This window comes from Capricornis sumatraensis, chromosome 2 (assembly GCF_032405125.1).
Source record: "Capricornis sumatraensis isolate serow.1 chromosome 2, serow.2, whole genome shotgun sequence".
In the NCBI taxonomy this organism is placed as follows: Eukaryota; Metazoa; Chordata; class Mammalia; order Artiodactyla; family Bovidae; genus Capricornis; species Capricornis sumatraensis.
In genome coordinates, this window is record NC_091070.1 from 204,550,862 (window position 1) to 204,568,783 (window position 17,922).

At 38.4% G+C, this 17,922-nt stretch overlaps 1 protein-coding gene across 2 annotated transcripts in view; it reads left to right on the forward strand.

Annotated features, from left to right (window-relative positions):
* Nucleotides 1–17,922, forward strand: part of FOXJ3 (forkhead box J3) — a 145,723-nt gene that overhangs the window by 59,419 nt on the left and 68,382 nt on the right. For both annotated transcript variants that reach the window (XM_068963909.1, XM_068963910.1), the window contains exon 4: nucleotides 1,805–1,879. In XM_068963909.1, the coding sequence (XP_068820010.1) occupies nucleotides 1,805–1,879 (75 nt within the window). The remainder of the gene's footprint in view (nucleotides 1–1,804; nucleotides 1,880–17,922) is intronic.

The following is a 17,922-nucleotide window of genomic DNA, read 5'->3' on the forward strand; positions in this document are numbered from 1 at the left end:
CCATCTTTTAATGCAGTTGTGCACTTTTTCTACTTGTTGCTTGAACCTATAGTTTTCTAAAAGTTCTTGTCTGATATTTCTGACCTCTGCATCATTTCTCAGTGGGGTTTTTGCTGATTACTTTATCTTTTGACAGTGGGTTTTTTTCCCCCCTTCTTTTCCATGTCTCTTGCAACTTTTGACAGTTTTAGCTACATGTGTAGAAGAATGGTTGAGATAGAGTTAAATAGCATTTATAACTGTAAATGGACAGTCATCTTTTTTCACAGGCCATTTGTGACGGAGTTGAATTACTCTTACCAGTAGTTGAGCTGGATTTGAGTTTCGTTGTTGGTACGTTTACCTTTAGTATACCAGACTTTACATTCTTCCACAGTAGACCCCTGTTGCTTTGTGCTTGGAGACAGGCTTGGGTACTGTAGACTTTACGTTACTCCACAGTAGACCCCTGTTGCCTTGTGCTTGGAGACAGGCTTGGATACTCTAGAGCTTTCTCAATTTTCCTGCTTCCTCTTTAAGTTTTAGTCGTCTCTGCCCCCCTTGCTACAGATGGGGATCTCCGTGCTTCTGCCCCTCCTCTATCAGTAGATTATTACTTGTTATTCCTGCCAGGCTTGTGCTAGGGTCTCGTGGTTTTGTGTTCTTTTTTTTGGTCTTGATCCAGACTTAGTCTTACTCAAGCCCTTGGACCTGTTGGGGAGGGGTGTCCTTTTTCAGTGTTTTTTTTACCCCCTCAGCGAGATCAGTTATCCTTGTTTATCCAGTTACATTTGGGTGGGAGTTTTGTGCCCCTTCCAAGCTATAGTCAGCCTCCACCTCAGTGTGGTGTATTGGAGTAGAATCCTGGCCCCAGGGCAGTTTCTGACACTTGGCCCATTGTTGCCGTTACTGTTCCGTCTTTCAATCTTGTCCGGCTCCTTGCAAACTCATGGACTGTAGTATGCCAGGCTTCCCTGTTCTTCACTGTCTCCTGGAAATTTTGGAGCATTTCATTAAGAAGAAATGGCCTGTAGGTGTTTTCTTTAAGAATTGAGGCATAGTCCTGCTTATTCATGAAAGATCACCTGTTTCACAGATTCTTCAGGTCTCTCAGTGTATTTTCCGTCTGTCCAAGTTGGTTTTTCTTTCCTGCTGCATTTGAGGAACCTACATGTTCCTGCTGACTTCTGTAACCCATGTCTTCCCATGTGGTTTTCATTCTTACATATCATAGTGAGAACCTAGTTGGCTTTTATGTACTCTTGTAATGGAGCAGCGGAATTTTTTTATTTACAACTTTTTAAACTCACTAAAAAGTGGTAACATATGTGCCTTGTAGATCATTTGAACATGATAGAAAAGTGAAAGGAAGAAAATAATCTTCACTTATAATTCCGTGTAAAATAACTCCTAGCATTTTGCATTCTGCCTTGTTTCTAAGAATAAATAAATTAGCTAATAAATAGATACCAAAATTAAAATCACAATATGCATATAATTTTTTATTTGGTTTTTAACGTTAATCATAGACATCTTCCTGCATCATTAAAAGATCTTACTAAACATTTAAAAAGGGACATATACTCCCTTATTTGGAGTTTCGTAAGATTCACTGGAACTGTCTTTTCCAATAAGTATTTCCCTTTGCAACATTCATAATTTAAAAATCAGAAAGATTTAAATTTGAAGCTCATTTAAAAAGCTTATTCCATTTGTAATGATATGTCACCATATAGAGATATTTAGGTTGCTGATTCTGTTTTTAACGGAGGGTTTTGATTTTTGGATTCCAATGACCCTATAGCTTTTCTTTTTTTAATTTCAGAATTCCATCCGACATAATCTGTCACTGAACAAGTGTTTCCTTAAAGTGCCTCGATCCAAGGATGACCCTGGAAAGGTAGGATTCATTTTCTTAAGATAAAATAATTGGATTCCTCATTGTATCTGTTGGCATGTTTGAATCTGAGTTATACCTGTTATATAAAGAAAAAGAATTGTGATGAAAGCTTTAGGACCTTGTCTGGTTCATTGATAAGAAACCTTTGTGAAATAGCAAGTCCTCCATTACCCTGTACTTCCTATTCTACCTCACCTCGCCTTACCCTATGTTAGTTTGTATGCTTCAAGGAAACAGCAGACAGGAAGAGATTTCTTTTCAAGCAGTAAGAAGCTAGCTAGCTACTGTCTTTTGTTCCAGGTTGCTGTTTCTAATCTAGTTTTTGTTTGGTTATTTTTTTTGAGTGTTATGTTTTAAATTAAACATGACTTTTGAATTTCTTGTTGGAACCACAATTTATTGTTGCATATAAGAAGTGAATCTGGGTCAAGGGGGAAAGGAGTGAATCTATATGTAATTGACTAGTGGAAGTAATTTTACCCTGAAGTGAAATTTTTCTCTGTTTTATCCTTGTTTTCTTAGTTGTCATTTTTTCCTCTTCATTCCATTTATCTTCTGCCATTGTTGCATTTTTAGTATTTTATCTGCAGAAACGTCCCTTTTTTTTGAGTTTCAGACTTTATCAACTGAATTGTGGCCTGAACTTGGTACTAGTTGCTTGGTTTTTGAAGCTCAGAGTACTTGCTTGGACCATTTTTCCTTGTCATGATAAATTGATAGATTAGGACTTTTGAGATAGTCTGTCTTTTGGCAAGCACGCATTCTTTTTTGGTTGGTTAGACTCCTTGTCCGGAGAAGGCAATGGCACCCCACTCTAGTACTCCTGCCTGGAAAATCCCATGGACGGAGGAGCCTGGTAGGCTGCAGTCCATGGGGTCGCTTAGGGCTGGGCACGACTGAGCGACTTCACTTTCACGTTTCACTTTCATGCGTTGGAGAAGGAAATGCAACCCACTCCAGTGTTCTTGCCTGGAGAATCCCAGGGACGGGGGAGATGGTGGGCTGCCGTCTATGGTGTCTGGGGTCACACAGAGTCGGACACGACTGAAGTGAGTTAGCAGCAGCAGCAGCGGCAGCAGACTCCTTGTCACCTTCTTCAGGCTACTGTCCCTGAAAGAATTTTTCTAAAATGTAAGCCTGATCATGTTATCACCCTGTTTTAAAAAGCATTCTCCAGTGTCCTGGAGGTGTTTCTTACATCCGTTACTATCTTTTCCTTAATCTTCCTTTCTAGCTATGATTTCACCTTATTCAAGATCCATTGTGAGGAACTGCTTGAAGTTTTCCAGACATACCTTTCATATAGTTTTCTCCTATTGCACAAACTCCCTCTATTTGTCTTCATACTCCTTGTCTTTTAAGATTGAGCTGCAACATTACCCTGTGAAGTTTTTTTTGTTTTCACATACTTCAGTTGAGTTTCTTGTTCCGTCTTTTGAGTTCCTGTTACTTTGTCATCACTATAGTAGCTTCTAACTGATTTCTCTATCCTAGGGCTTACTATCTCCAGTGTATAGTAGCCAGCCATCTTTCAAAAATGGTCATATGGTCTATGTTTAAAAATCTTCATTGGTTTATTTACTGCCTTTAGGTTAAAGTCTAAATGTGAAGAGGATGGGGATAGTTTGTATACAGTTCACTTTTTTAGCCCCAGTTGCTTGCACGGTGACTGGTGGCACTGAGGAGACACTCCAGTTGAATGAATGAATGTAAAGCTGACCCCTGAACAATGCATGGGTTAGAGGCATTGACACTCTGCCAAGTATAATTTATAGTTAGCCCTTGGTCTACATGGTTTCTGTGAATCCACAGTTCCACATCTCCCAGATTCAACCAACTGCAGTTATGTAATATTGTATTTAATATTGAAAAGGTGTGTATAAGTGGACCCGTTCAGTTCAAACCTGTGTTGTTAACTGTATTGTATCCTCTGCTAGACTGTTGACTTCTTGAGGTTAGGACATGGAGTTATTCATCTCAACTGTAAAGCAGGCACTCTCAAATAATGATTGTTTTATGGCATCTTCTATGACCTGCCCCATCAAGTTGATTCTCAATAAGATTGAATAAATTATTGTAATAGTCTTGTTTGACACAATTTACTATTTGTGTTCATAATTCTCTAAGGTTGTGAATAAGAATTGGTAAAATTTTTCTTAGCTTTAAAGCAGGCTTATTATAAAAGAAGAGGAATTATAACTTATATTTGCTTCATTTCAATTTCTGGTGAGTAATGAGGGTATATGAATCAGACTAAAAGTCTTCTTAATAGAGTTTCTAGATTATCTGTGTTATTAGAGTTCTATGAAGCTAGTAATTGCAATCAGATTCAATTTTTAAATCATACTTAAATCATTAAAAAATAAAAAACCAACACCCATGAAGCTTAACTATATTATGTACTAGATTTTAACCAGTTGGAGATTTATTTAGTAAATCTTGTGCTGTCAGCTTTTCTTTTGTGCAGAACTCAAAAGCTTTTCTCCACTTTTAATTAAATAATATCATGGGGGTATGGCAGGTGATTAAGTAATACCACGTTATTCTTTGCAATTGTTCTTTTTGAATCAGGATTGTCTTATTATTATGCAACCAAAACAGTACAGAAATAAATTGAATCCTGGTAGACTAATAAAAGCTTTTAACTTTTAGCAGTGGTCTTTTTAAAGTTTTGTTTTTGTCAAATACATCATTTGGAAAAGGAAATGGCAACCCACTCCAGTTTTTTGCCTGGAGAATCCCATGGACAGAGGAACCTGGCTAGCTACAGTCCATGGGATTGCAAAGAGTCGGACACGATTGAGAAACTAACATACACAAATACATCATTGTTCTTACTGATTTTAGTCATTGTAGTAAAATCCACATTTGATATGATAAATGTCATACATTTGATAGTATATTTATACTAATAATCATTTTTATTTTCAGTCTCAAGGTGAGATTTAAATACCAGTTCTTAATTGATTTTGGTCAGAAGTAAATGTTGTAAATCTCATCTTATAAAGTAGATTTATATGAATAAAATCATTTTAGTTTTTAATATCAAAATAAGATTTTTTTAAAAACTAAGTTCTGTTGCTTAAAACAGTTTGGAAAACGTTAGATTTAGCCCATTTTATAGACGAGGAACTAAGGTCCATAAATGAGGAATGACTCGCCCAAGTTCAGTGTGGAATTAGAACCCAGATGTATTGGCCAGACTTACTTGCAAGTCACAGGAACCTATTACAGACTAACTTCAGGGAGAATGTATCTGCAGGAGGGACTGGAGTAGGAGCCAGATTCTTCAGTGGTATCACTGGGGATGTCTGTGTATACCTGCTAGTTCTACTGGCTTCTCCCATGGCTTCATTTTTAGCCACGTTCGTGGCAGAGATGGCTGTCAGCAGCTTCTGGCACATATTCACCTAGTTCAGTAACCCTTAGCAGTGCTTGGTGCCCACCCTGCCAAATCCCTGGAGTACAGCAAGCATCTTAGAATGAATGCCCAACAAGGAGACTACACTTGGTTTCTTGGTTCCTATTACTGGTGCCTTTTCCATTCTACCAGTCAGTCTTCCTTGAAAGGGAAGCCAAAATGTTAGTTAAGTTTTGGTACTTATGAATTGTTTTTTTCTTTTTGTATTACAGTGTTTCCTGGCATTTGAGGAGCTTTTCCAAAACCACCCTCACCACAGTGGGAGAAAACCATTGAGCCAAGGTGGGGTGGGAGTAGTTTTTGGTCTTGGGTAATGGGTGTATTTTAACCCCTTAGGATTCGCAAGCTGCTGCCATGATCCAGATGGGTCCAAGAGGTCGAGTTAGAAGTAGCTCATACAGCTTCTTTCCCATCATTCTGTGGTATATAACTCTGTTCAGTGTATCACCAGAGAGGTGTAGTGACCAACTTAAACTTGAAAAGTTCTTGTTGAATTACAGGTGCTTTTATATGACTATTTATTATTGACTCAATCCTTATTTTCTAGTAATTTTTGTCATAAAAGTCAATATTTGATACTCTCCCAATATACCCTAATGGTCTGAAATCCATTTTTCTTAGTTCCCTGAAACTAAATGCAAACAGCTACTTTATTGCTCTCTTTGAAAAGAAAAACAAAATGAAACTGTATTTTGCATACATAACTTTGCTGCCTTTTTTGGGACAGATTTCTGTTTTCTTTCCCCTGATGACAGCCCTGTTTCTGCATCCTGTAATCTGTCTCTCTCCTTTTTTAAAAAAAAAATTCCTGTCTTTTATCTCCTCGCTTACCATTAGCTTTGTATTTTTGTCTGTTTTTTAATCTAATTTTCGCCAAAAGTCTTCTCATTCTGCAGTTTACACATGCCTCTTTATTTTAGAAGTAAGTATTTTTGCTCACATTATGAAAAGACAAATTGTATCAGCTAAATTTTGTTTTAAAAAAATAGAGTTCTCTTTTTTTGCTTTCCAGCTTAATCTTTTCTCAACCTTGTTTCTTCTTCTCTAACTCAGGAAAATGATACTTTGACTTTAAAGGAGATAAAAGATTACAGAAGGTAGTTTTAGCAATTGTATAGTTAATAGCAGGAGTGGGCTTTAGGAGAAATGAGATGATAATTAAGACCCCATGAAGGCCACCTGCCAGGCGTGGGAGAGATAACTGCAATGAATTCATTGTAAGAAGAGTTCTTTGTTTCTTGGTTGTTTTTTTTTTAACCTGGATTGGGGAGGCTGTAAAATGCTCAACGGCTGTGGAGATTGGGGATCTCCTGGTTTGTAAAGAAACAGCAGACTTACTACTAGAGGGTTAATTTTTTAAAGTTCTGAGATAGTGATTATTTTCTACTCCTATCCTCTGTCATAGTATAGGAGACCATAACATAGTTGACAGATTGCTTTTGTTCAAAGTGTATTCTTTTTTTTGGCCATGTTAGTACTGTTTTGTATTTATTTGTAAATTGTCTCTTATTTATTGGAATCCTGTTTGGGTCATTTCATTTGTAAAGCGTTGTAGAAAAACTGGAAAGGTTTGAGAGAACATAAGATACAGCATTAAGTGATAAACAGTGTTCTTGGAGAATCCCAGGGACAGAGGAGCCTGGTGGGCTTCTGTCTATGGGGTTGCACAGAGTCGGTCATAACTGATGCGACTTAGCAGCAGCAGCAGCAGCAGCAGCAGTGTTGTGAAAATTATAGGTATGTACCTTGAAGAAGGAAGATAGTATAATTTTAATACTAGCCTTAAAATAGATGCATGATTTTTGTGAGGAAGAAGTTGACCTCTTATCTGTGTCTTTGAATAAAACCAAACACGAAGTGGAATTTAAAGATAGGCAAAAGTTTTGTTGGACACAAATAAGGATGTTATGTTTATTGGAGTGAAAAAAAAAACCAGGGTTCCTAAGGGAGGCTTTAGAGTTTGCCACTTTTAAAGCACCTCAAGGAGAGAAGAAATTATCAACCTTCATAGTAGCTTTAACTCATGATAGGTAAGAACACCAATTGAAGACTGAGAAGAGGACTTGATCGGGTTTAGCTGAGGGACCCATCAGAACACAGTTGAGATAGAATGAGGAAAGAATTAAGGGAATTAATGTAAGTACTAACATGAAGTCAGGAGTGAAGAAAATGCGTTGGTACCAAGGGTGCATGTTAAGACAAGAATGGATTATGAATGTAAGACAGTCCCTTAGACAAACCAAGGTTAGAAAGCCCAGAGTAAGCGTTGAGAGGGGCATTCAGAGAGGATCTGAAAGATTGGGATAGATTGGAGGTGAGGGTCTGATTCAAAGAGATAGCACTCCAGAAACAGAAAGAAGTGCTGGCATACAATGCTGACAAGACACTATTAATCAAAGCAGTTTAGATAGGAACTGCGTTTTATTTGCACATACAGTATTCTCTGTTCTCTTCTTAGGAGCAGGATATAACATTTTGTTGGTGGTGGTCTCTTTTCCATATCTACTTTTTTAAAAAATAATTTTTTGCCCTCAGATTAATTTTTTAATTGCCCCTTGGTAGTCAGCAGCGCCTTGTCCCCCACCCCAAGCCCTGGCAACGACTGATCTATTTTCTGTTCTTATAATTTTGTTTTTTCCAGAAATTCAAATAAGTGGGAGGCCTTTTGAGTCTAGCTTCTTTCACTTAGCATAATGCATTTGAGATCAGTCTTTATTGTTTGGAGTATCAGCAGTTCCATTTTGTTTCATATAGCCCGTATTATGGATTTGCCACAGTTCAATCACCATTTGAGGAACATCTGGGTTATTGCCAGTCATAAGTTCATTTGAATGTGACGTTTTCTTTTAGACTTAAATACAATAATTGATGAATCTAAGACACAAGACAATGTTGAATTTAACCTGAACTAGTAGCGTATATGTAATAGTTATACTATTGTATGTGAGTCACTCAGTTTAGTTCAGTTGCTCAGTCATGTTCGACTCTTTGCGAACCCATGGACTGTAGCACACCAGGCCTCCCTGTCCATCACCAACTCCCGGAGTTTACTCAAACTCATGTCCTTTGAGTCAGTGATGCCATGCAACCATCTCATTCTCTGTCGTCCCCTTCTCCTCCCGCCTTCACTCTTTCCCAGCATCAGGGTCTTTGCAAATGAGTCAGCTCTTCACATCAGGTGGCCAACATATTGGAGTATCAGTTTTAGCATCAGTCCTTCCAATGAATATTCAGGACTGATTTCCTTTAGGAAGGACTGGTTGGATCTCCTTGTAGTGCAGGGGACTCCCAAGAGTCTTCTCCAGCACCACAGTTTAAAAGCATCAATTCTTCAGCATTCAGCTTTCTTTATAGTCTAACTCTGATATCCATACATGACTACTGGAAAAACCGTAGCCTTCACTAGACGGACATTTGTTGGCAAAGTAATGTCTTGACTTTTTAATATGCTTTCTAGGTTGGTCATAACATTTCTTCCAAGGAGTAAGCATCTTTTTATTTCATGGTTGCAGTCACGATCTGCAGTGATTCTGGAGCCCCCCCCAAAATATCTGCCACTGTTTCCCCGTCTATTTGCCATGAAGTGATGGGACCGGATCCCATGATCTTAGTTTTCTATATGTTGAGCTTGAAGCCAACTTTTCTCACTCTCCTCTTTCACTTTCATCAAGAGGCTGTTTAGTTCTTCTTCACTTTGTGCCATAAGAGTGGTGTCATCTGCATATCTGAGGGTATTGATATTTCTCCCGGCAGTCTTCATTCTAGCTTGTGCTTCATCCAGTCAAGCGTTTCTCACGATGCACTCTGCATATAAGTTAAATGAGCAGGGTGACAATATACAGCCTTGATGTACTCCTTTTCCTATTTGGAACCAGTCTGTTCTTCCACTGCCAGTCCTAACCATTGCTTCCTGACCTGCATACAGATTTCTCAAGAGGCAAATCAGGTGGTCTCGTATTTCCATCTCTTTCAGAATTTTCCACAGTTTCTTGTGATCCACACAGTCAAAGGCTTTGGCATAGTCAATAAAGCAGAAATAGATGTTTTTCTGGAAATCTCTTGCTTTTTCCATGATCCAGCGGATGTTGGCAATTTGATCTCTGGTTCCTCTGCGTTTTCTAAAACCAGCTTGACCATCTGGAAGTTCACAGTTCATGTATTGTTGAAGCCTGGCTTGGAGAATTTTGAGCATTACTTTACTAGCGTGTGAGATAAGTGCAATTGTGCAGTAGTTTAAGCATTCTTTGGCAATGCCTTTCTTTGGGATTGGAAGGAAAACTGACCTTTTCCAGTCCTGTGGCCACTGCTGAGTTTTCCAAATTTGCTGACATATTGAGTGTGGAACTTTCACAGCATCATCTTTTAGGATTTGAAATAGCTCAACTGGAATTTCATCACCTCCACTAGCTTTGTTTGTAGTGATGTTTTCTAAGGCCCACTTGACTTCACATTCCAGGCTGTCTGGCTCTAGGTGAGTGATCACACCATCGTGATTATCTGGATCATGAAGATCTTTCTCTGTGTATTCTTGCCACGTCTTCTGAATATCTTCTGCTTTTGTTAGGTCCATACCATTTCTGTCCTTTTTTTGAGCCCATCTTTGCATGAAATGTTCCCTTGATATCTCTGATTTTCTTGAAGAGATCTCTAGTCTTTCCCGTTCTATTGATTTCCTCTGTTTCTTTGCATTGATCGCTGAGGAAGGCTTTCTTATCTCTCCTGCTATTCTTTGGAACTCTGCATTCAAATGGGTATATCTTTCCTTTTCTCCTTTGCTTTTGGCTTCTCTTCTTTTCACAGCTACTTGTAAGGCGTCCTCAGACAGCCATTTTGCTTTTCTGCATTTCTTTTTCTTAGGGATGGTCTTGATCACTGCCTCCTGTACAATGTCACAAACCTCCCTTCATAGTTCATCAGGCACTCCGCTATCAGATCTGCTCCCTTAAATCTATTTCTCACTTCCAGTGTATAATGGTAAGGGATTTGATTTAGGTCATAACCTGAATGCTTTTTGGTTTTCCCTACTTTCTTCAATTTAAGTCTGAATTTTGCTATTTGTTTTTGCTGTTTAGAGCTTCTCCATCTTTGGCTGCAAAGAATATAATCAGTCTGATTTCTGTGTTGACCATCTGGTGATGTCCATGTGGAGTGTTCTTTTGTGTTGTTGGAAGAGGGTGTTTGCTATGACCAGTCCATTCTATTGGCAGAACTCTATTAGCCTTTGCTGTCCTTCATTCTGTATTCCAAGGCCAAATTTGCCTGTTACTCCAGGTGTTTCTTGACTTCCTACTTTTACATTCCAGTCCCCTATAATGAAAAGGACATCTTTTTTGGGTGTTAGTTCTAAAAGGTCTTGTAGGTCTTCTTCGAACTGTTCAACTTCAGCTTCTTCAGCGTTACTGGTTGGGGCATAGACTTGGATTACCGTGATATTGAATCGTTTGCCTTGGAAATGAACAGAGATCATTCTGTCATTTTTGAGATTGCATTCAAGTATTGCATTTTGAGCTCTTTTGTTGACTATGATGGCTACTCCATTTCTTCTAAGGGATTCTTGCCCACAATAGTAGACGTGATGGTCATCTGAGTTAAATTCACTCATCCCAGTCCATTTTAGTTCGCTGATTCCTAGAATGTTGACATTCACTCTTGCCATCTCCTGTTTGACCACTTCCAATTTGCCTTGATTTGTGGACCTAACATTCCAGTTTCCTATTTAATATTGCTCTTTACAGCATCGGACTTTACTTCCATCACCAGTCACACCCACAGCTGGGTGGTGTTTTTGCTTCGGCTCTGTCTATTCATTTTTCTGGAGTATTTCTCCACTGATCTCCAGTAGCTTATTGGGCATATACTGACCTGGGGAATTCATCTTTCAATGTACTATTTTTTTGCCTTTTCATACTATTCATGGCGTTCTGAAGGCAAGAATACTGAAGTGGTTGGCCATTCCCTTTTCTAGTGGACCACGTTTTGTTAGACCTCTCCACCATGACCCTTTGGTGGCCCTACTTCATGGCTCATAGTTTCATTGAGTTAGGCAAGGCTGTGGTTCATGTGATCAGATTGGTTAGTTTTCTGTGATTGTGGTTTTCAGTCTGTCTGCCTTCTGATGGAGAAGGATAAGAGGCTTATAGATGCTTCCTGATGGGAGAGACTAACAGAGGGGGAAACTGGGTCTTATTCTGATGCTCAGTAAATCTTTAATTTTCTATTGATGGGTGGAGCTGTGTTCCCTCCCTGTTACTTGAAGTGAAGTTGCTCAGTCTGACTCTTTGCAACCCCATGGACTGTAGCCTACCAGGCTCCTCCCTCCATGGGATTCTCTAGGCAAGAGTACTGGAGTGGGTTGCCATTTGCTTCTCCAAGGGAATCTTCCCGACCCACAGATTGAACCCTGGTCTCCCTGTTACTTACCTGGGGCCAAACTATGGTGGAGGTAAGAAAGATAATGGTGACCTCCTTCTAAAGGTCCCATGCAGGCACTGCTGCACTCACTGCCCCCAGCCCTGCAGCAGGCCACCAGCGACCCATGCCTCCGCTGGAGACGCCTGGACACTTACAGGGAAGTCTGGGTCAGTCTCTTTTGGGGTCACTGCTCCTTTCTCCTGGGTCCTGGTGCACACAAGGTTCTGTTTGTGCCCTTCAAAAGTCTTACTTCCCAGGTTGTGCAAGTTCTGACAGCCTTGTGGTGGGATTAATGGCGACCTCCTCCAGAGGGCTTATTCCATACCCAAGTCGGCTGCACCCAGAGCCCCATCCCTGTGGCAGTCCACTGCTGACTGGTACGTCCACAGGAGATGCTAAACACAGTTCTGTCTCAGTCTCTGTGGGTTACAGTAAACATTAAATGACTTATATGTGTTATATATTAAAATATATATGAGCTATCTCTCAGAAATCAATTGTGGTATAGTAAAACCTTATCCACAACTTAATTTCTAAAAGGATTAGGTTAAGGCACTGATGATTTAAAAGCAAGATATAAAAAATAAATAAATAAATAAAAACAAGATATAGCCAGCTATTAATAACAATAGAATATACTGTTTTTAAGTATCCTTATTGTGATCCACACAGTCAAAGGCTTTGGCATAGTCAGTAAAGCAGAAATAGATGTTTTTCTGGAACTCTCTTGCTTTTTCCATGATCCAGCGGTCGTTGGCAATTTGATCTCTGGTTCCTCTGCGTTTTCTAAAACCAGCTTGAACATCAGGGAGTTCACAGTTCACGTATTGCTGAATCCTGGCTTGGAGAATTTTGAGCATTACTTTACTAGCATGTGAGATGATTGCAGTTGTGCGGTAGTTTGAGCATTCTTTGGCATTGCCTTTCTTTGGGATTGGAATGAAAACTGACCTTTTCCAGTCCTGTGACCACTGCTGAGTTTTCCAAATTTGCTGGCATATTGAGTGCAGCCCTTTCACAGCATCATCTTTCAGGATTTGAAACAGCTCCATTGGAATTCCATCACCTCCACTAGCTTTATCAAGCCCATCTTTGCATGAAATGTTCCCTTGGTATCTAATTTTCTTGAAGAGATCTCTAGTCTTTCCCATTCTGTTCTTTTCCTCTATTTCTTTGCATTGATCGCTGAAGAAGGCTTTCTTATCTCTTCTTGCTATTCTTTAGAACTCTGCATTCAGATGCTTATATCTTTCCTTTTCTCCTTTCTCTCTTCTTTTCACAGCTATTTGTAAGGCCTCCTCAGACATCCATTTTGCTTTTTTGCATTTCTTTTCCATGGGGATGGTCTTGATCCCTGTCTCCTGTACAGTGTCACCAACCTCCTTCCATAGTTCATCAGGCACTCTGTCTATCAGATCTAGGCCCTTAAATCTATTCCTCACTTCCACTGTATAATCATAAGGGATTTGATTTAGGTCATACCTGAATGGTCTAGCGGTTTTTCCTACTTTCTTCAATTTTAAGTCTGAATTTGGTAATAAGGAGTTCATGATCTGAGCCACAGTCAGCTCTCTGTCTTCTTTTTGTTGACTGTATAGAGCTTCTCCATCTTTGGCTGCAAAGAATATAATCAATCTGATTTCGGTGTTGACCATCTGGTGATGTCCATGTGTAGAGTCTTCTCTTGTGTTGTTGGAAGAGGGTATTTACTATGACCAGTGCATTTTCTTAGCAAAATTCTATTAGTCTTTGCCCTGCTTCATTCCGCATTCCAAGGCCAAATTTGCCTGTTACTGCAGGTGTTTCTTGACTTCTACTTTTGCATTCCAGTCCCCTATAATGAAAAGGACATCTCTTTTGAGTGTTAGTTCTAAAAGGTCTTGTAGGTCTTCATAAAACCGTTCAACTTCAGTTTCTTCAGAGTTACTGGTTGGGGCATAGACTTGGATAACTGTGAGAAATCTGTATGCAGGTCAGGAAGCAACAGTTAGAACTGGACATGGAACAACAGACTGGTTCCAAATAGGAAAAGGAGTACATCAAGGCTGTATATTGTCACCCTGCTTATTTAACTTCTGTGCAGAGTACATCATGAGAAATGCTGGACTGGAAGAAACACAAGCTGGAATCAAGATTGCCGGAAGAAATATCAATACCCTCAGATATGCAGATGACACCACCCTTATGGCAGAAAGTAAAGAGGAGCTAAAAAGCCTCTTGATGAAAGTGAAAGAGGAGAGTGAAAATGTTGGCTTAAAGCTCAACATTCAGAAAACAAAGATCATGGCATTTGGCCCCATCACTTCATGGCAAATAGATGGGGAAACAGTAGAAACAGTGTCAGACTATTTTTTGGGGCTCGAAAATCACTGAAGATGGTGACTGCAGCCATGAAATTAAAAGATGCTTACTCCTTGGAAGAAAAGTTATGATCAACCTAGATAGTATATTCAGAAGCAGAGACATTTCTTTGCTGACTAAGGTCTGTCTAGTCAAGGATATGGTTTTTCCAGTGGTCGTGTATGGATGTGAGAGTTGGACTGTGAAGAAGGCTGAGTGCCGAAGAATTGATGCTTTTGAACTGTGGTGTTGGAGAAGACTCTTGAGAGATCCTTGGACTGCAAGGAGATCCAACCAGTCCATTCTGAAGGAGATCAACCCTGGGATTTCTTTGGAAGGAATGATGCTAAAGCTGAAACTCCAGTACTTTGGCCACTTCATGCGAAGAGTTGACTCATTGAAAAGCCTCTGATGCTGGGAGGGATTGGGGGCAGGAGGAGAAGGGGGCGACAGAGGATGAGATAGCTGGATGGCATCACGGACTCGATGGACGTGAGTGTGAGTGAACTCTGGGAGTTGGTGATGGACAGGGAGGCCTGGCGTGCTGCGATTCATGGGGTCACAGAGTTGGACACGACTGAGCGACTGAACTAAACTGAACTGAAGTATCCTTAACACTTAGAGAAACCATTTGCTATACTACAATCAGTATGCTAATTACATATTATTTTTAATCTGTTAAAAGTGAATTTCTTAATAATCTTTTCTGAACAGCACTTAGATTTATTTGATAATCAGGTTAAAAGGAATAGAAGACTGTATTTGTTTAGTTAGAATGTTCCAGAGACCTGAGCTGGCATTGAAATAATTTTTGTCCATACATTCACTCAGCCAGTTAGCCAGCCAAGCTTTCTTCCTTTGAGTGCCTACTATGTGTTTGACTGTTGATAGCCTATTTTTATTGTCTGCGTAGAGTGATTATTTAACTTCTTGCCCAAATTAAAATCTTGTGAGAATGAAAGGGCCTTTTTTCTTAATTGTGTTTAGTAAATAGGTATAACCTCAGACTGAAACTGGGCAGGTTGTTCATGTAGCTGTCTATGTGATCCATGCAGATGCTGTGCCGCAGTGTGTGGGCAGCTACGCAGGAGCAGCATCCTAGGAGGATGGAGGGCTTTAAAAAAAAAAAGAAATTAAAATTGGATTAAACTGGGATAGGAAAAAACACTGAGACACATGGTGTGAAGGCAAAGAAAGGGACAAAATGGATTCAGTACTATGTCTGAGCCTCTTGAAATGGTGTGCATTGAGAGCAAAGGAAGAGCAGAAAACAGTCTGTGATGATTCAGTTTACCAATATCTACATGATAATATAGTAAAACACAGAAGTTACAGATTTGGCCATTTGGGATGGCTATTATTTATGATAGGGACTGCTTTCCCCAGGAATATGAGATTGATATTAACTTGTATTTATTTATATTTAATCAGATAATGGCATTGTTAGTAGTCTTTTAATCTGAGGGCTATTAAAGAATGGTCAAATCTGTGTGTAATAGAGCAGAGAACTCTGTTGACATAAAATTTCAGTCAGAATTATTGGAATAAGTAACATACACATTATTTGAAGTGGTAAATATTTTGTAATAATGAAAATAAAGGCATTTAAGTCCATTGTTCATCTTTGACATATCTTAATTTTGATGAATTTTCTATACTTTGATTTTCTTAATTTTCCTATTGTATTTATTATTGGTTGGATAATTTCTATTGAAGAATGCTGGCTAGTTTTCAATTGGGTGCCACATTCCCCCTCCCCTGCCAACCTCTAGAATTATTCTTTGTTTTAAGATATCTTGAATTTGACAAGTGATTCAGTTTTGGAAGATGTGTTCAGAGCTGGACAATTCTAGTTTGTGATCTTTCTTTGGGATTTTGTAGAGTAAGACTTTGCAGTCTTCTCTGCCAGGAAAGAGAACATTAACTTGCTATATTAGAATTGTTGAAACAAATAAATAATAATGTCTACATTTGTATATTGCTTTACAGACTAAAGAACTAATTTAACATGCATTATCTTAATCTTTAAAACAAACTTGTAGTTGAGTCTCACTTTCAGATAGTGATCTTTAAGTCCATAGTAGATTTTTCCATAACATATTAGTTCACACAAATCTCACATGATGGAACATCACATAGATGGAAGTCATTTGGTACATTCTTCGCTTGTGTCCGGCTTCCTTCCCTCAGCCTGATGTCTGGGATGCTGTTGCATATGTTAGTTTGCTTGTTTGTTTGTTATTGTTAAGTAGTATTTCATTGTATGAATATACCATAGTTTTTTTTTGTCTGTTTATCTGTTAGTGGACATCTGGGTTGTTTTCAGTGTGGAGTTACTTTGAGCAAGGTTTTATACAAGTTTTCTGTGGACATACGCTTTTGTTTCTCTTGAATAATGGAAAAATTGTTGTGCCAAAGGGTAGGTGGAACATTAACTTGATAAGAAACTGCCAGATCTTCCAAAGCGGTTGTGTATTTTACATTCCTAATAGCAAGGCATGTGAGTTCCAGTTGCTCCATATCCTGACCAACAGTTGGCATTAACCTATCTTTTTTTTAAATTAATTTTTATTGGCATATAGTTGATTTACAATGGTGTGTTAGGTTCTGTTGTACAGCAAAGTGAATCAGTTATACATATATCCACTCTTTTTAAGATTATTTTTCCATGTAGGTCATTACAAAGTATTAAGTAGAGTTTCCCCCTGTCTTTTTAGTTTTAGTCATTTTAGAAGATATGATATAGTGTCTCATTACGGCTTTAATTTTCCTGATGACCATTGATTTTGAGTATCTTTTTATGTACTTGTCATTTGTGTATATTCTTTTCTGAAAGTTCTTTTAAAACTTTTTGCATGTTTTCTTTTAAAATTTGGTTGTCATCATTAGAGTTCAAAGAGTTTTATGTATATTCTAGATATGTCTTTTCTTGGATTTATATTATGTAAACATTTTTTAAAACTGTGCTTTGCCTTTTTGTTTTCATAATAATGTCTTAAAAGAGAGCAGATGTTTAAGATTGATAAAGTCTAATTTATTTTTAGTTTAATAATTAACAACTTGTGTGTCCTGTCCAGAAAATCAACCAAGGTCATAAATATTTTCTCTTCTGTTGGTTTTATATGTTTAGTTTTAACATTTAGGTATATGAGCCATTTCAAAATAATATTTATATATGAAATGTTTAATCTTCCTGTTGAATTTTTTGTGTATCTTTATGAAATATTCTTAATTTCTTCAAATACTCTGTCTTGAAACTTCATCTGATATTAATATAACTACTACAGCTTTCTTATGTACCTTCATGGTATTTGTTTTTCTAGTATATATTTTGCTTTAGTCTCTAAATGTCTTTGTATTTAAAGTGTGTGTCTTATAAACAGCATATAGATACTGACCCTTGCTTCTTAAATTCAGTCTAACAATCTCTGCCTTCTAATTGGAGTGCTTAGTCTGTCTTTCCCTGGAGTAGGAAATGGCAGAATCCCATGGACAGAGGAGCCTGGTAGACTGTAGTCCATGATGTTACAAATGCAACTGTAGCAACTTAGCACACCCATGCAGTCTGTACTTAATACATGACTGGTTTAGTTGCTCTGTTTTTCTTTTGTTTCTTTGTTGCCTCATTTTTGCAATCTTTCTGGTTAATCAAATATAATATTGTATTTTGTTTGGTGACTTCTTAGCTATATGCTCTGTTTTTGATATTTTCCATCTTTAGCCTAACAACATCTGTTGGCATTTCTTGTCGTATAGAACCACAGGCAACCCATTTTGTAGGCTTTTGTTTACTAGAAAAGTTTATTTCATTCTCATACTTTTTTGGAGTGTGGAATTGAGTTTTTGAGGGGTGGTTTTCCCCACCTTCCAG